At 43.9% G+C, this 19980-nt stretch overlaps 1 protein-coding gene across 2 annotated transcripts in view; it reads left to right on the forward strand.

The window, feature by feature from the left end:
* Positions 1-19980, forward strand: part of LOC311146855 (TBC1 domain family member 22B-like) — a 187766-nt gene that overhangs the window by 39566 nt on the left and 128220 nt on the right. For both annotated transcript variants that reach the window (XM_084183462.1, XM_084183461.1), the window contains exon 7: positions 18342-18470. In XM_084183462.1, coding sequence (XP_084039588.1) covers positions 18342-18470 — 129 coding nt within the window. The remainder of the gene's footprint in view (positions 1-18341; positions 18471-19980) is intronic.

The raw sequence follows: 19980 nt of genomic DNA on the forward strand, positions 1-19980 counted from the left end.
GTGGTTGATGTCCTTGATTATCTTTTTGGTCTTCCTGTGACATCGGCTGCTGTATGTGTCATGGAGGGCGGGTAGTTTGCCCCCGGTAATGCGTTCGGCAGACCGCACCACCCTCTGGAGAGCCCTGCGGTTGTGGGCGGTGCAGTTGCCGTACCAGGCAGTGATACAGCCCGACAGGATGCTCTCAATTGTGCATCTGTAAAAGTTTGTGAGGGTTTTAGGTGCTAAGCCGAATTTCTTCAGCCTCCTGAGGTTGAAGAGGCTCTGTTGCGCCTTCTTCACCACACTGTCTGCGTGGGTGGACCATTTCAGTTTGTCGGTGATATGTACGCCAAGGAACTTGAAGCTTTCCACCTTCTCCACTGCGGTCCCGTCGATGAGGATAGGGGGGTGCACCCTCTGCTGTTTCCTGAAGTCCACGATCATCTCCTTTGTTTTGTTAATGTTGAGTGAGAGGTTATTTTCCTGGCACCACTCTCCCAGAGCCCTCACCTCCTCCCTGGCGGTCTCGTCATTGTTGGTAATCAAGCCTACGACTGTTGTGTCGTCTGCAAACTTGATGATTGAGTTGGAGGCGTTCTTGGCCACGCAGTCATGGGTGAACAGGGAGTACAGGAGGGGGCTGAGCACGCACCCTTGTGGGGCCCCAGTGTTGAGGATCAGCGAAGTGGAGATGTTGTTTCCTACCTTCACCACATGGGGCGGCCCGTCAGGAAGTCCAGGACCCAGTTGCACAGGGCGGGGTTCAGACCCAGGGCCTCGAGCTTAATGATGAGCTTGGAGAGTACTATGGTGTTGAATGCGGAGCTATAGTTAATGAACAGCATTCTTACATAGGTATTCCTCTTGTCCAGATTGGATAGGGCAGTGTAGTGTGATGGCGATTGCATCGTCTGTGGATCTATTGGGGCGGTATGCAAATTGGAGTGGGTCTAGGGTGACAGGTAAGGTAGAGGTGATATGATCCTTGGGTGCTGTAGGTGTCCTGGAGGGCAGGTAGTTTGCCCCCGGTGATGCGTTGTGCAGACCGCACCACCCTCTTGAGAGCCCTGCGGTTGTTGTGATTCTCACCAAATATGTTGTCTTCTCACACTATTCAAACCCCACAATCAAATAAACAGTTTATGAAGCTCTCAGCCTATAGATCACATATTGTAAACAAATAATCCTTGCCCTAAAAAAGGTGACAGGACCGCGTAATTCAAGCGATCCGAACTGAGACCACCTCTCGAGATGGTCTCAGTTCGGTTCACTTCGGGGGCTCTTTTGAGTTCCTTTGGAGTGTTCACATTGCACAAAACATTTTAGTAAAGAAAAATAGTCAGAAAGGGACAAAACAGTTAGTTAACAAAAATTGTCTGAAAGGGACCAAGTTTGAAGACACCCTAAAACCATCTTGTCAGTTTTCTCCCAGCTTCTCTCTCTCCTGCGCTCACTCTCTCCCACTCTTTCTCTCCCGCTTGCGCTGTCTCTCTCTCTCTCTCTCTCTCTCTCTCTCTCTCTCTCTCACTCTCTCACTCTCTCACTCTCTCACTCTCTCACTCTCTCACTCTCTCACTCTCTCACTCTCTCACTCTCTCACTCTCTCTCTCTCTGTCTGTCTGTCTGTCTCCCTCTCTCTGTCACCCCCTCTCCCTGTGATTCATGGAGATGAATAACGCTCTTTACCTCCATTTAGAAATGAATTGCCAGGCACAAATAACGTATTCACAAGACAGAATGTTTACTCATTAAGCTATTGTTGCAGTTTACAGTGACCCAAGTAGTGAGTGACTTCAGTCTGGTGATCACTTCAGTGTGTGGAGCATTACTTTGAGTGGTGTGACTTTCACATGAATTGCTGTGTATAGTTAATGTCCCACAGACAAGAGCTCATTAAATTGCCTAGGGGTACGGCAAAGATTTAGTTGTCAACACAAATGAGTGTCAGAGGTCCCCAGTTCTGTCTGAGGTGCTGAGAAGCAGTGGTGTAAAGTACTTAAGTAAAAATACTTTAAACTACTACTTAAGTAGTTTTTTGGGGTGTCTGTACTTTACTTTAATATTTCTATTTTTGACAACTTTTACTTTTACTTCCATACATTTTCCCTGACACCCAAAAGTACTCGATACATTTTGAATGCTTAGCAGGATAGGAAAATGGGGTGTAATAGAAACTTTAGGTAAGTAATGGGTTACAGTACATTTACATTTTAGTCATTTAGCAGACGCTCTTATCCAGAGCGACTTACAGTTAGTGAGTGCATACATTTTCATACTGGCCCCCTGTGGGAATCGAACCCACAACCCTGGTGTTGCAAACGCCATGCTCTACCAACTGAGCTACACGGGACTACATTGCACTCTATCTGGGCTTTGCCTCTCAATGGAATCACCTTGTCTTTTGCTGATGATGGTAGCGCAACGATACATTATGGCTATCAGATTCAGATTAGTCAACAATACCTGAATCCTATATCACCCTATCAGGTTGTGCTGCTGGCTCTCAACGGCTTGGTTTTCTGGGACATTTGATAGGTTCCCTTAGACCATCAGACTTGTCCCACATAATGTTGAATATAGGCCTATACTGCGCAACAGACACATATGAGAGATGCAAGAGTGTGGTTTAAAAAAAAATAATGGAAAGGGTGGAGACAGAAAGAGATGCCACATTCTATCCCTATCCTCCCCTGAAGGATCCTGGGATGTCGGAACACTCCTCTGACCTTTAAATCCTCTCTGTCAAGATGCGGTCTGCGATAGACCGGAGAGGCTCTGAGAATCTATTCTCCACCCTCTACCGCTATTCCATAAACTCAGAGCCACATAATAAAACGTCACTCTCAACGCGTCCCCTGTGACCTTCTCTGCTCCCGACCGTGCCGTGGATATTCAATTTGTTCCTTTCCAGAGGTTTGTTAGGGCTAGCTGTAGTTCCTCCACCGAAAGAGACAAGCAGGCATTTTTTTCTAGGTTGTTAATACATTTTAATGCTGCATCACCATCCATCCTATCCCCCCCAGTTGCATTTTAACACCTGGCTGCACAGATTATACATAACCGTCTCAATCATTGTTAGGAGACGGGGGGAATTATAAGGTATGAAAACAGTGAATGAGCCTTTTATGTTCTCATCCTTCTAACTCTCCCTGGGTGATGTCTCTATACGCTTAGCTACGCTAGAGTTATGTTTAGACTCGTCTCTGTCTGTCTGTACCATAAGACACAGAGGACACTTCAGCTTCCAGCTTTGTGTAAAAATAATGAGCGTTTCTGGAATAATAAAGAACCTTTTAAAGAAGAATCGTCCACTTGGGTTCCAGTGCCTGGAGGAAGTCAATTAAGTGGATTCTCTGTGTTAAAAATGGCTGAGCTGCCCGTGGTAATGTGTACACTTTCTTACTGGAGCGGAATTGTTAAATGTTAAGTGCTGGTAAAGTAGCAGCTAACTGATTTGTTATATTGATGTGGCTGCAAGGCCAGATGTGATATATATAGCCTAGTGTAGGGCCCATAGTCAGCACAGCATGTTAGCTATAGCATCTAGACCTATGGGTCATTCTATATCAAATCAAGGGCCTTTTTCCAAAGCCATTTTTTAATCGATTGATTTCATATTTAATGACCCACAAAAGAACTGTCAATCTCCCTCGGCCTGGGGCTCCATGCAAGATCTCACCTCGTGGAGTTGCAATGATCATGAGAAAGGTGAGGAATCAGCCCAGAACTACACGGGAGGATCTTGTCAATGATCTCAAGGCAGCTGGGACCATAGTCACCAAGAAAACAATTGGTAACACATTACGCCGTGAAGGACTGAAATCCTGCAGCTCCCGCAAGTCCCCCTGCTCAAGAAAGCACATATACAGGGCCGTCTGAAGTTTGCCAATGAACATCTGAATGATTCAGAGGAGAACTGGGTGAAAGTGTTGTGGTCAGATGAGACCAAAATTGAGCTCTTTGGCATCAACTCAACTCGCCGTGTTTGGAGGAGGAGGAATGCTGCCTATGACCCCAAGAACACCATCCCCACCGTCAAACATGCAGGTGGAAACATTATGCTTTGGGGGTGTTTTTCTGCTAAGGGAACAGGACAACTTCACCGCATCAAAGGGACGATGGATGGGGCCATGTACTGTCAAATCTTGGGTGAGAACCTCCTTCCCTCAGCCAGGGCATTGAAAATGGGTCGTGGATGGGTATTCCAGCATGACAATGACCCAAAACACACGGCCAAGGCAACAAAGGAGTGGCTCAAGAAGAAGCACATTAAGGTCCTGGAGTGGTCTAGCCCGTCTCCAGACCTTAATCCCATAGAAAATCTGTGGAGGGAGCTGAAGGTTCGAGTTGCCAAACGTCAGCCTCAACCTTAATGACTTGGAGAAGATCTGCAAAGAAGAGTGGGACAAAATCCCTCCTGAGATGTATGCAAACCTGGTGGCCAACTACAAGAAAAGTCTGACCTCTGTGATTGCCAACAAGGGTTTTGCCACCAAGTACTAAGTCATGTTTTGCAGAGGGGTCAAATACTTATTTCCCTCATTTAAAATGCAAATCAATTTATAACATTTTTGACATGCGTTTTTCTGGATTATTTTGTTGTTATTCTGTCTTTCACTGTTCAAATAAACCTACCATTAAAATTATAGACTGATCATTTCTTTGTCATTGGGCAAACGTACAAAATCAGCAGGGGATCAAATACTTTTTTCCCCTCACTGTATAGCCTATGCATGGTCCTTATTATCAGGTATGCTGTTAGCAATAAGCATTATCACCTGTAGCCCAACTGATGCAGCATAGTGGCTATAAATAAATAGGCTGAAGCGTGGGGTTGCCTATTTGCATTTACCCTATTGGGCTAATCATTAGCTATATCCCAAATGTAACCTTTTAACTAGTTAGCATCCTATTTATGAATTTTATGTCCCAAAACTTTCCCTGGTTGCCACTCGACTAAAAATGTCATCCCATGATTTTTTTTCTTCACTCCAAATAATGATTTTGAGGTAGGGTGTGGCGAAAATGATATTGCAGTGTCACAATTAAATGACTGCACCGGAAACACTGACACACACACACACACACACACACACACACACACACACACAGCCATGTCTAGTTTACCTGTCTGACCTTCATCTGCCTATGGCTGGCTCGTCTGTTATCCTCAGACTCAGAGCTGGAGCTCCACTCAATCACTCCACATCGATCCACGCTATTGAACCCTCTGTGTGGTGAGGGTTGGTATGTGTGTTTCTGTCTGTGCTCTTGTGTTCTTGGTATCCCTCTTCTGTGTATGGACATGTCTTTCTGCATCTAGTCCTGTGTTTGTGTGTCTGTGATCTTGACATAAGAATTAAAACAGCAGGGAATCATCTTTAAACAAGACCGATGACTCGTCAGGCCTCTGTGGGAGCAGAGGGGGCTGCCGTCACCGTTTGAGGCGCTGCTGTTTTAATGCAAAATCAATGATCTTCATCCTGCTGACTTCACACAACCTACTACACACACACACACACACACACACACACTGTTCAGACTTCAGCAACCCTCTCCAGCATTCTACTAAGTAGACATTTTTGTTTGTTTGTCAGTTCCTCGCTATAAAATAAAGATTTCATTTACTCCCCAAATTGATTCCTTAAGCTTCTTTTTCCGAAGGGAGAGCGCTGGGAGAACAGATTGTGTGTGTTTGTGTCAGGTGCCAGCCCATGGATTCACAGAGCGATTAGTAGAGAAAGGGATCACCAGCAAGTTAAAGGGGTCTTTAGATGTATCTAAGCTGGCCAGCTGTGACTGACTGTCAGCGGCTTGTATTTTTACTCTCTCCTCTTCCAAAACTTTCACAAGGGCAAGGCTATTGATTCTTCTAATTTTCTGAAGTACAGATGCAGTCAAATATATTGGCACCCTTGCATGATTCACTATTTATTTTAAGTTTAAAAAATGTGGTGTTTGCACGTGTATTTGTTTGATTTACAACTGCACAGGACCTAAAAAGAAAACTGGAATTTAGGTTTTTCACTTTGAAGAAAAAAAATGGCTTTGACTAAATTATTGAATATTAAGTTGGTTGGAGGCAATGATTGTCGTTTGCTGTCTAATTTATCTCACCTGGTAAGTTGCAGGCACCCACATGAGTAAAAATAGCTATTCAACCAGTTTTGAAAAGAAAAAACAGAACATTCTACTCCATAGTAAAGTGCAACTGTGCCAATATATTTGATTGCATCTGTAAGTGTGGCGGATGGATGTTAGTTTGAATCGCACAGTGACTGAGCGTTCTAACGAATCCCAGAGTGGACTGCAGTATTATGCATGAACCAGGGGTTGGAACCTAAATTATTTTCTAATCGTTTCGTTCTGAACAGAACCACTTTTTTCATTTTGTTCCACTGTTCCTACCAGGAAAATAAAGTTCTGAACCTGTTCGAACCCCCAAAAAGTACCGGTTTATATAATTCCTTTTTTAACCTGTGAAATCAACATTTCTTTACATTTAGCTCATTAAATTACTTCACCAATCAGTGCGGATAGAGCGGGCAAGCCAGTTGTTTACATTCGTGATGGACTGACAAGTGTAGCCTATGGCGCTAGATGCGACATACATTTTGCGGATGGAGAGAGAGCCAGCGAGGGTTGAGAAGGAGGCTTTGAAGCGCTGGGCATCTTGTTATGGCATGCATTATCTGAATTACGTCCACAGTATTATACCTAGGAGGAGTGGCTTTGAATGTCCTTTGAGTTAGCTAACAAGCTAGTGTTTGCAGAGCGACACCAGAATTAAAAACACATCTTACCTTTTTGTTGTTACTAAATCCAATGTGAAATGTGATAACTACAGTAGGCCTATAGGATCGTTAACTAGCATTGAAAAAGATAATCCATTCTTCTTTAGCTAATAAAAAATCTCTCCCTATCTTCTGAATCAAGCTTGTAACGTCAATACAGTAGTTTATGCTTCGGAGGGGCAGACACTGGAATACGTTTCTGAGTGACAGAGTGAAGGCTTTGCATAGGTGCTTTGTTGTGGGACTAGAAGAAGTATAAATGCCTGGAACGTAAAATAACGTTGTTAACCGGTTCCCATGCTTTTAAAAATAACAGTTCTATTCCGGAACAGTATGGATCACTGGCATGTTGTAGGAGACATTTACAGGCCTATAAAAACCCTGATAAAGTGCAGTGCCTCCCTCTGCTGTGTGTGTGTGTGTTCTCCCTTGTTGACCCTCAGTATACCCTCCATTAACCTTGGTGGAGGAAACTTTCTCTACCCTTCATTATGTAAAGTCTGGCAACAGCTGGGGAGACAGAGCAAGGTGCTCCAGCTCATCTCACAGGCTTATCTATTATTTTCAGAACTGTATACAAACAGACTCACAAAATAAAAAAGAGCAGAGGAAGTTCACACTTTATAGTTCGAAAAAACAGTTTGATGATTTACTTGGATTTGACCATTCTCCTCTCCAATCCTCTCCCATCTTCACTAGTGGTGTTACAAGGTAGGATTAGGGGTCAATTTTGAAATGGACAGGAGGACACCTCATTTTAGGAATGACTCTTTCATTTACTTAACTGTGGTTTGTGTGCCTGCCTGGCTGTAGAGCACATCTGCTCACAACTATGACAGTCCTGACTCCAAAGGAAGAGGCAATCCTCCTGAACCTACTTGGAACTAACTGCTCGCGCTGTTCAAGGTTTTATTACGGTTGACATTTTTCTCCTCTTCACCTAGAAAAATATAATGTTTTATGTGCTCTCTACTGTATCCAGCAAACCACGCTGCCAGCCCACCTCCAAAATACTATAACCAGTGTGTGACGCACTCAAACTGTGTTGATGGAGGAGTTTCAAACTGTCAAAGGACTCACTCCTTTTTACTTTCTAAAGGTTGGTGAAGTCCAACATGTTCCATCAATAAAGTAACCCATTTCTCTTCTCTCGATTCATGAATCAAACTTCCACTCACATCCTGATTTAATGGAGTTTTCAAAAGGATTTGACCCCACCCAACCTAGTTATCCACTGCATATGTCACAGCAGTAGCACTCTGATAATACTTAGGAGTTTCTTCAAATACTTGACCTTCCTCTGTCACCAACACTAGAATACCAACACTCATCCCCTCCCTTTACAGCACATTATCAAGTCAGCGTGATTACATGGATTATGGTAATGACCCTTGCAGCCAGTGCTCAGGGGGCTGCCTGGCACACATACGTCTTGTTATAAGAGCTATTTGTTGGGCCGTGGGAGTGAAGAATGGGCACAAGCCTCAACTGCTCCAGAGATTAATGGTTTTCTGGGTCTGTAGATTTCCAGGCAATCAATTACTGTATCACGATAGGCCTAGTCTACACCACCAGGACTTGCCTTTTCTGGACCAGACATATGGTGTATACTGTAGCTAGATACATTCTCACTGGAGGAGAGGTGTGTTGTGTGTTTGTATCCTGTGTGTGCGAGTCTGTTTTCAATGTTATACAACTTAGGCCCTCGACCCTCTTTGCATTCATCTCTGCCCATCTGTTATTGAATGTGGGTTGATATTATTCTCTTCATATGGCCAACAACCTGAACAGTTCCCTTTTCAAGTTCCACTGGCATACTGAAATATTTGCTCGTGCAGTGGAAGTGTGTCAGTAGGAAAGTGCTTTAGTCTGCATCACAAATGGCCCCATCATCCCTACATAGAGTAGTGCACTACCTTTGCCCAGCATGAGGCCCACTGGAGCGCAGTCCATTTAGCAGATTTAAAGTGATTGGAAGTTACTGTATCCCTAACATAGTTCCCACGATGTGTGTGTACTGTGTGGGTGCGTGTCTAGCCTAGACTGGACTAGTGTGTATGCTGGGCTTGTGATAAGTCATACTTGACTACACACAAGGCTAGCATGCCCTAGCGTGGGCTGTTTTTTTTTTTCTCCAAGTGAATTGATTCTAATCATCCAAGATGGCGTTGCAGTGCGGTCGTGTACTCTGTGTGTGTTCGTGTAAATAGCCTGTTTTTGTATTTTTTGTGTTTTTCGTACATATTTCCCTATCACACTTTTCATCCTTCTACTAAATATACTTTCCTGCAACCCGCCTCACTCAGTGTGGAACGGATTCTATTATTGACTTACCTTTTATCTAGAATCTCCAGTTGAAACTAGCTAGCCAGCTAACTAGCTACTTGCTATTAGCCACCGTTAGCGGTTTTCACCCAGAACATCGGATTTTCTGCCAGAATAACTGAATCACTGGACATTAACACCGGATCGCAACTAGCTAGCCGCAACCGAATGGATGTTGCTGTTGGCTAATCACCACTGCCCCCGAAGCAGGCACCAGTTAGCCTTGAGCTAGCCTCGAGCAAGGCCCATATCCCAGCTATCTACCTCTCTGTCTACCGGATGGGAGTAGCCAGCTAACTTGCTATTAGCCACCGTTAGCAGTTTTTCACCATTGTCCATGGCCTGCACTACCTACCAGCCAGCTCTAGCCTGGACTATTATCGGCCAGTCTGCACTGTCTGCACAGCGCTTTATCGACCCAGAACATATCGGTATTTCTGCCGGAATCACTGAATCATTGGACCTTTAACTCCGGATCATCGCAACTAGCTAGCTGCAACCAAATGGATGTTGTTGTTGGCTAATCAGCCTTGAGCTAGCCTCGAGTCAGGCCCATCTCCCGGCTATCTACCTTCCCGTTGCGACGACCACGAAGATCCATCTGCTAGCCCCGGCCCGCTAGCACACGCAAACAGCAGCCATGCTTCCTGCTAGCCTGTGCTGTAACACCAGTTCGAACTGCTCTCGGACTCACATTGCTGTTCACTGGACCTTATGATCACTCAGCTACACAGCTGATGCCTGCTGGACTGTTCCTTTACACGGTACCCTGTCCTGTTTATCTGTTTAGCCTCAGCCCAAACATTCATCGCCATTACCAGTTGTTGTCTTAGCTCTCTCGAATAACACCTGTGATTGCTTTATGCCTCTCTCCCATGTCAATATGCCTTGCCTATTGCTGTTCCAGTTAGTTCTTATTATACAATTTCACTGTAAAGCCCCAAGTCCCTCTCAAACTGCCTCAAATAGCGCCTTTGTTCCACCCCCCCATACACGCTGAGACCGGCTCAATCGGTGCCTCCAGTGATGCTATCTCTTTCATTGTTACCCAACGCTTAGGTTTACCTCCACTGTACTCATATCCTTCCATATCCTTGTCTGTACATAATGCCCTGAATCTATTCTACAACGCTCGGAAATCTGCCCCCTTTACTCTCTGTACCCAACGCACTAGAAGACCATTTCTTAAAGCCTTTAACCATATCCTTATTCTAGTCCTCCTCTGTTCCTCTGGTGATGTAGAGGCTAACCCAGGCCCTGCAGCCCCCAGTATCACTCCTACTCCCCAGGAGCTATCATTTGTTGACTTCTGTAACCGTAAAAGCATTGCTTTTTTGCATATTAACATCCGAAGCCTCCTCCCTAAGTTTGAGTTATTCACTGCGTTAGCACACAGTGTCTGAATCCTGGCTTAGGAAGGCCACCAAAAATTCAGAAATGTCCATCCCCAACTACATCATTTTCCATCTAGATAGAACTGCCAAAGGGGGTAGAGTTGTAATCTACTGTAGAGATAGCCTGCAGAGCTCTATCATACTATCCAGGTCTGTGCCCAAACAGTTTGAGCTCCTACTTCTAAAAATCCACCTTTCCAGAAAAGTCTCTCACTGTTGCCGCTTGCTACAGACCCACCACAGCCCTCAGCTGTGCCCTGGACATCATATGTGAATTGATTGCCCCCCATCTATCCTCAGAGTTCATACTGCTTGGTGAGCTAAACTGGGATATGCTTAACACCCCGGCCATCCTACAATCCAAACTAGATGCCCTCAATCTCACATAAATTATCAAGGAACCTACCAGGTACAACCCTAAATCCGTAAACATGGGCACCCTTATAGATATCATCCTGACTAATTTACCCTCTAAATACACCTCCGCTGTCTTCAACCAGGATCTCAGCGATCACTGCCTTATTGCCTGCGTACGTAACGGGTCCGCGGTCAAACGACCACCCCTCATCACTGTCAAACGCTCCCTAAAACACTTTAGCGAGCAGGCCTTCCTAATTGAGCTGGCACAGGTATCCTGGATGGATATTGATCTCATTCCGTCAGTAGAGGATGCCTGGTTGTTCTTTAAAAGTGCTTTCCTCTCAATCTTAAATAAGCATGCCCCATTCAAAAAAGTCAGAACTAAGAACAGATATAGCCCTTGGTTCTCCTCAGACTTGACTGCCCTTGACCAGCACAAAAACATCCTGTGGCGTACTGCATTAGTATCGAATAGCCCCCACGATATGCAACTTTTCAGGGAAGTTAGGAATCAATATACACAAGCAGTTAGGAAAGCAAAGGCTAGCTTTTTCAAACAGAAATTTGCATCCTGTAGCACTAACTCCAAAAGGTTTTGGGACACTGTAAAGTCCATGGAGAATAAGAGCACCTCCTCCCAGCTGCCCACTGCACTGAGGCTAGGAAACACTATCACCACCGATAAATCTACAAGCATTTTGCTACGGCTGGCCATGCTTTCCACCTGGCTACCACTACCCCGGTCACCAGCTCTGCACCCTCCGCTGTAACTTGCCCATATTATAACCGCAATCGATAATAGACAGTACTGTGCAGCCGTCTTCATCGACCTGGCCAAGGCTTTTGACTCTGTCAACCACAGCATTCTTATTGGCAGACTAAATAGCCTTGGTTTCTCAAATGACTGCCTCGCCTGGTTCACCAACTACTCAGATTTCAATGTGTTAAATCTGAGGTCCTGTTGTCTGGACCTATGGCAGTCTCTATGGGGGTGCCACGGTGCAATTCTTGGGCCGACTCTTTTCTCTGTGTATATCAATGATGTCGCTCTTGCTGCTGGTGACTCTCAGATCCACCTCTACGCAGACGACACCATTTTGTATACATCTGGCCCTTCATTGGACACTGTGTTAACAAACCTCCAAACGAGCTTCAATGCCATACAACACTCCTTCCGTAGTCTCCAACTGCTCTTAAACACAAGTAAAACTAAATGCATGCTCTTCAATCGAATGCTGCTGGCACCCGCCCACCCGACTAGAATCAATACTCTCGACGGGTCTGACCTAGAGTATGTGGACAACTACAAATACCTAGGTGTCTGGTTAGACCGTAAACTCTCCTTCCAGACTCACATTAAGCATCTCCAATCCAAAGTTAAATCTAGAATCGGCTTCCTATTTCGCAACAAAGCCTCCTTCACTCATGCTGCCAAACATGCCCTCGTAAAACTGACTATCCTACCGATCCTTGACTTCGGCGATGTCATTTACAAAATAGCCTCCAACACTCTACTCAGCAAATTGGATGTAGTCTATCACAGTGCCATCCGTTTTGTCACCAAAGCCCCATATACTATCCACCACTGTGACCTGTAACCTATTTTTGGCTGGTCCTCACTACATATTCGTCGCCTAACCCACTGGCTCCAGGCCATCTATAAATCACTGCTAGGCAAATCCCCTCCTTATCTTAGCTCATTGGTCACCATAGCAACACACACCCGTAGTATGCGCTCCAGCAGGTATATCTCACTGGTCATCCCCAAAGCCAACACCTCCTTTGGCCGCCATTCCTTCCAGTTATCTGCTGCCAATGGCTGGAACGAACTGCAAAAATCTCTGAAGCTGGATAATCTTATCTCCCTCACTAACTTTAAGCATCAGTTGTCAGAGCACCTTACCGATCACTGCACCTGTACACAGCCCATCTGAAATTAGCCCACCCAACTACCTCATCCCCATATTGTTATTTATTTTGCTCATTTGCACCCCAGTATCTCTATTTGCACATCATCTCTTGCACATCTATCATTCCAGTGTTAATACTAATTGTAATTATTTTGCACTGTGGCCTATTTATTGCCTTACCTCCATAACTTGCTACATTTGCACACACTGTATATATATTTTCTGTTGTATTTTTGACTATGTTTTGTTTTACCCCATATGTAACTCTGTTGTTTTTATTGCACTGCTTTCCTTTATCTTGGCCTGGTCGCAGTTGTAAATGAGAACTTGTTCTCAACTGACTTACCTGGTTAAATAAAGGTGAAATAAATAAAATAAAAAAATCAGTATGTTTGATTCAAAGTCTAGTTATTATGCTTGGGTGGTATCCAGATTGTCATACCTTCATGCAGACCTTGTGCCATACCGGGACATTTTTTATTACCGGCACTGTACACAAGGGGAGCTGTTTTCAAACCGCACTGAGGCTCTGTAATCCGAAGGTTAGCAATGCTAACAAGTACATGTAAAAACCCATAGAGAATGAGAACTAAATGCTAACGAGTGCATTGCGAACATTTTATACAGTCTCTGACCTAAACTGTACAAGTATTCAAGCAACTAAAAAATGCTACTCACAGTTTTTGGCATGCACATGTAACAGTGTTGCTTCCGTCCCTCTCCTCGCCCCTACCTGGGCTTGAACCAGGGACCCTCTGCACACATCGACAACAGTCACCCTCGAAGCACCGTTACCCGTCGCTCCACAAAAGCCGCGGTCCTTGCAGAGCAAGGGAAACAACTACTTCAAGGTCTCAGAGCGAGTGATGTCACCGATTTGAAACGCTACTAGTGCGCACTGCTAACTAGCTAGCCATTTCACACCGGTTACACTCACCCCCCTTTTGACCTCCTCCTTTTCCGCAGCAACCAGTGATCCGGGTCAACAGCATCAATGTAACAGTGTTGCTTCCGTCCCTCTCCTCGCCCCTACCTGGGCTTGAACCAGGGACCCTCTGCACACATCGACAACAGTCACCCTCGAAGCACCGTTACCCGTCGCTCCACAAAAGCCGCGGCCCTTGCAGAGCAAGGGAAACAACTACTTCAAGGTCTCAGAGCGAGTGACGTCACCGATTGAAACGCTACTAGTGCTCACCGCTAACTAGCTAGCCATTTCACACCGGTTACACACAGAACAAATATTAGACAGCAAGGCTCTTGATCCAGGAGGGGTTTCTCTGCTGTTACCAAGTGAAGCTTGATTTTGGAAGAAGCTAACCACTTAGCTAGATATCTAACTAGCTACTAAATTGGCAAACCAAATGCACAACTGCAGAGCATTTAGCACATTTTAGACAGTTAACTTAATAGTTATAAGATATCTAGCTGGCAAACACTTAGTTATGAATTCCATACTGTATGTAACTAGATCACCAGGTATGTGCTGCACAACAGTGAGTGACTCACAAGCAATGTTCCCACAAAAATATTTGGCACTGAGCTAATTTCAGGTCCGCTGAGTTTACTGTGAACACCGACGCTGTACCCGCTTTAAGTTATAGGTATAACAGTGGCCAAGTAGGCTACTGTGGCTATTTGATCATAATGTATGCCTACCATAAAAACAATGGCGAAAATGCATCACATAACATTTCAACATGGAAATAGCTGTTCTATATTTCAGCCTACAGTAGAAGCCAATGTGTGGCGTTCGATGTAGGCCTACGTTCCATGAGACTTTTGATAACAATTTTGGGATTGATATTAACCTGTTTTATCCACTTGTCTTTCGGACAAGGAGGTGACTGAAAATGTTGTTTGATGCAAGAAACCACTTTACAAAATGAAATGCATTATTATTCCCATACCATTATTAGAGAATCAGGCAAATTATGCTACCCTTTGCCTATTGGCTACTTAGCTTATACAAACCTGTCTCAAAATACAACACTGCCCCTTGCTGAAAAAAGGTATTTACCTGACTTGCTATTCAAAGATGGCTAAAAATGCACATGTTTTGTGCTTTTGTAGGAAGCAACCACACCCCCATTGCTGATTAGAAATTAGCTATAACTGTGCTAATAACTCACTTACTAACAAAGAATATGAACACACCTGGCTACATGCAGCTGTTGGTTTGATCGCAAAACAAATGGGGGGCCAGTATGAAAATGTATGCACTCACTAACTGTAAGTCGCTCTGGATAAGAGCGTCTGCTAAATGACTAAAATGTAAAATGTAAATGTAAATGCATCTACTCGCAACCACTCATGCTGTAAACACAGTCCAGTTCAAAGTGAATGACACAGATCCATATATGGCAATGGTCTATTTGCATATAGGGATACTGCCGCTCTGATTGGTTATGGTGCCGGTCTGTGTAGAGTATGGGCCTGAGTTGTGCCAGCAATAGAATCCTACTCCAATGCGCTTTGCCTACAATAAAATATCTTGCTTAGTTTGTTTTGTTTCGGTATGTTGCATTGAAAGTTACTAATATTGTGTTGATTCGATCACAATTCGCACAGTAGAGGGAAACGTTGATGGTGTTAACTGAAGGTGGCTGATATTTCTTCTGCGCGGCAGTTCCGTGGAGCTGCACGTCCGCAGCTTATAGGGAACATTGCTCACAAGGCTCCGGTCTCTCGTGTTGTATGCTTGTAAACAAACACCACGTGACTGGGGACTACCGGTCCCAATTGTCATACTTGAGAAAAAATAAAGATACCTTAATAGAAAATGACTCAAGTAAAAGGGAAAGTCACCCAGTAAAATTCTACTTGAGTAAAAGTCAAAGTATTTGGTTTGAAATATACTTAAGTTTCAAAAGTAAATGTCATTGCTAAAATATACTTAAGTATCAAAAGTAAAAGTACAAGTATAAATAATTTCAAATTCCAAAAACCATAATGCATCATTTTCTTTTTTCTTTTATTCACAGATAGCCAGGGGCACGCTCCAACACTTAGACATAATTTACAAACCAAGCATGTGTTTAGTGAGTCTGCCATATCAGAGGCAGTATGGATGACCAGGGATGTTCTCTTGATAAGTGTGTGAATGAGATCATTTTCCTGTCCTGTAACGAGTACTTTTGGGTGTCAGGGAAAATGTATGGAGTAAAAAGCAAATGGAGGAAAAAGTACATACTTTTCTTTAGGAATCTAGTAAAGTAAGTTTTCAAAAATATACAAATAATAAAGTACAGATACCCCAAAAACTACTTAAGTAGTACTTTCAAGTATTTTAACTTAGGTACTTTATACCACTGCTACCAGTAAGTTTCATAATGAAAAAGTGTGTGACAAGTGAAATGAAGAACGTGATCTTCTTTATCTCCTAATTTATTGCACAACTGCAGGTATTTACTTAAAAAATAGCAATAAATATTCACATTTATTTTAAAAACTTCAAAGAAGTAGTTTCAATGGTATTGATGGTATTGGGAAAACCATCCTGTGGCCAAATTACGGAGGAGGAACTTCTTGATGCAATGAAAGCCTTTTTAAGTCCGGGAAAACTACATGGACAATACATTGGAGATATTATAAGACAAGTACTGGAAACAATAGAACACTATGAGCAATCTGGGAAACCAGGCCTGGTAGTCATAGCTGTATTTGGTCAATAACAAAAGTTTCTCAATACTTTGTTATATACCCTTTGTTGGCAATGACACAGGTCAAACGTTTTCTGTAAGTCTTCACAAGGTTTTCACACACTGTTGCTGGTATTTTGGCCCATTCCTCCATGCAGATCTCCTCTAGAGCAGTGATGTTTTGGGGCTGTCGCTGGGCAACACAGACTTTCAACTCCCGCCAAAGATTTTCTATGGGGTTGAGATCTGGAGACTGGCTAGGCCAATCCAGGACCTTGAAATGCTTCTTACGAAGCCACTCCTTCGTTGCCCGGGCGGTGTGTTTGGGATCATTGTCATGCTGAAAGACCCAGCCACGTTTCATCTTCAATGCCCTTGCTGATGGAAGGAGGTTTTCACTCAAAATCTCACGATACATGGCCCCATTCATTCTTTCCTTTACACGGATCAGTCGTCCTGGTCCCTTTGCAGAAAAACAGCCCCAAAGCATGATGTTTCCACCCCCATGCTTCACAGTAGGTATGGTGTTCTTTGGATGCAACTCAGCATTCTTTGTCCTCCAAACACGACGAGTTGAGTTTTTACCAAAAAGTTATATTTTGGTTTCATCTGACCATATGGCATTCTCCCAATCCTCTTCTGGATCATCCAAATGCACTCTAGCAAACTTCAGACGGGCCTGGACATGTACTGGCTTAAGCAGGGGGACACGTCTGGCACTGCAGGATTTGAGTCCCTGGCGGCGTAGTGTGTTACTGATGGTAGGCTTTGTTACTTTGGTCCCAGCTCTCTGCAGGTCATTCACTAGGTCCCCCCGTGTGGTTCTGGGATTTTTGCTCACCGTTCTTGTGATCATTTTGACCCCACAGGGTGAGATCTTGCATGGAGCCCCAGATCGAGGGAGATTATCAGTGGTCTTGTATGTCTTCCATTTCCTAATAATTGGTCCCACAGTTGGTTTCTTCAAACCAAGCTGCTTACCTATTGCAGATTCAGTCTTCCCAGGCTCGTGCAGGTCTACAATGTTGTTTCTGGTGTCCTTTGACAGCTCTTTGGTCTTGGCCATAGTGGAGTTTGGAGTGTGACTGTTTGAGGTTGTGGACAGGTATATTTTATACTGATAACAAGTTCAAACAGGTGCCATTAATACAGGTAACGAGTGGAGGACAGAGGAGCCTCTTAAAGAAGAAGTTACAGGTCTGTGAGAGCCAGAAATCTTGCTTGTTTGTAGGTGACCAAATACTTATTTTCCACCATAATTTGCAAATAAATTCATTAAAAATCCTACAATGCGATTTTCTGGATTTTTTTCCTCAATTTGTCTGTCATAGTTGACGTGTACCTATGATGAAAATTACAGGACTCTCTCATCTTTTTATGTGGGAGAACTTGCACAATTGGTGGCTGACTAAATACTTTTTTCCCCCACTGTACCTTTAGTGAACTCTGCAAATAGCACTGCTGGGTGATCTGAAAAGTCAGTCAATTGATCAATAATATAATAATACTCTTACCAAAAATGTTTATCTTTAATTTACAATCTGTAGAAACTATGAGAATAGAAAGGTTCAGAACTTTTGTTGAACATCACAGTTGAAAAATAAATGGCAAATAGAAAATTAAAAATGGATGGTTTTCATAGATATTTGGGAGGGGTTGAGGGTAGCTGAAGCATGGGACTAAAAACAAACAAAAGATAACTAATGTAAAATAGACTGTGTCTGTAAAATGTTTATAGTATATATAATCTGGAAGTAGAAGCCTAAGTGTAGTTGTCAATTAGTTTACTCCAATTAGTGGAGGGGTGGTAGGGTTAGGGGGAAAATAATAGAGGAACATATATAAAACAAATATTTAAAAAAGGAGTGGAACTGGCTTCGAGGTTGAGTTTGAGGGCCCTATGCTATCCTAACAGTTCTGGTGTACTCTTCCCAGGGTTACCTTCCTGCCAACACAGAGAGGAGAGAGAGCACGCTACAGAGGAAGAGACAGGAATACTTTGGTTTCATAGAACAGTACTACGATTCACGCAACGACGAGCACCACCAAGACACATACAGACAGGTAATGATGCTATCTATGACTTCACACACAGTCACATTCTGTTTCTCACGCCTCTCTCTCTCTCTCTCTCTCTCTCTCTCTCTCTCTCTCTCTCCTCCTCCCCCCTGTCTTTCAGTATTCCTATGTCCACTGAGCCATGCACTCATATATTGAGAGCAGTCTGTCTATCCTAAGCTCAGTTCCTCCACAGTTCATCCATTCCAGTGGTGGATAAATATAATTCCTCCTCAGCCATCTAGAGTTCAGACCCCTTCACCTCAGTGACAGACAGACTGCAGACATATTCATTTGTGCAGATAGAATGGGCTGTCCTGTGGGTGTAAATCCCCAAGCCCTCTTACCAGCCCTTCCCTTTGTCCCTGATGTGATCGTTCAACCACAGCCCAGACTAGCCAAGCCACTGCCTGTCAGCGGCCGCGAGGCTGGATTACAGATCCAGTTATACGGTGATAAGTGGTTTTCCATGCTGCTCTCCTCGCACACATAGCAGTACCACTATGGAGGCTAGACAAGAATGACTCTCTCTCTCTCTCTCTCTCTCTCTCTCTCTCTCTCTCTCTCTCTCTCTGTCTCTCTCTCTCTCTCTCTCTCTCTCTCTCTCTCTCTCTCTCTCTCTCTCTCTCTCTCTCTCTCTCTCTCTCTCTCTCTCTCTCTCTCTCTGTCTCTGTCTCTGTCTCTGTCTCTCGCTCTCTCTCTCTGTCTCCTTCTCTCTCAATTGTCAATTTAAGGGCATTATTGGCATGGGAAACATATGTGTACATTGCCAAAGCAAGTAAAATAGATAATAAACAAAAGTGAAATAAACAATTTAAAAAAAAATTACAGTAAACATTACACTCAAAAAAATCCTCTCTCTCTCTAACCCCCCCTCCCTCCCACCGTTGGTGTCAGTCTCTCTCCCTCTCTCCCTCACTCTCTGTTTATCAGGGAAATCACTTCTGACTCCTAACCCTAATTGTAACCCTAAACCTAACCCCTAAGCTTAAAATAGCCTTTGTCCCTGCGAGGGAGTATTGTCATTGTTTTACTATCCTTGTGGGGATCTCCGGTACCCACAAGGATAGTAATACACACGCATGATATTTACTATGGTGCGTCAATATTAACTATGCTGAGATAAACAACCATTTCCCCGTTAGAGTAAGATGAAGAGAGAAAAGTAATTTCTTTGCCTTTAAGAAAATGACTGATATTTCCTTTAAAATGGGAGAGTTTTAGGCTTTCAGCAAACTGAGTAGAAATGTAGTCTCAGCAGGGAGTCTGGAGACCGTTCTTCTCTCCACTGATCTCAGTTCTGTGTTCAGTGGCAGAGGAGGTTTTCTGTCTGATCACAGGCTCCCTGCTGTTCCTGAGTCAGCGCTCAACTCCCTGACATTGGCAGTGCAAGACCTCTGTCTGTCTCCTGTGACTGTCTGTTCCCTAGTCTCTTTCTTCTGGAACCCCTCTCATCTCCCTACAGTAGTCTATCTCTCTGTTTTTGTACATGGATCTCTCCCTCTCACCCTCTCCC

This window comes from Coregonus lavaretus (genome assembly GCF_964263955.1).
Source record: "Coregonus lavaretus genome assembly, chromosome: 19".
Taxonomy (NCBI): Eukaryota; Metazoa; Chordata; class Actinopteri; order Salmoniformes; family Salmonidae; genus Coregonus; species Coregonus lavaretus.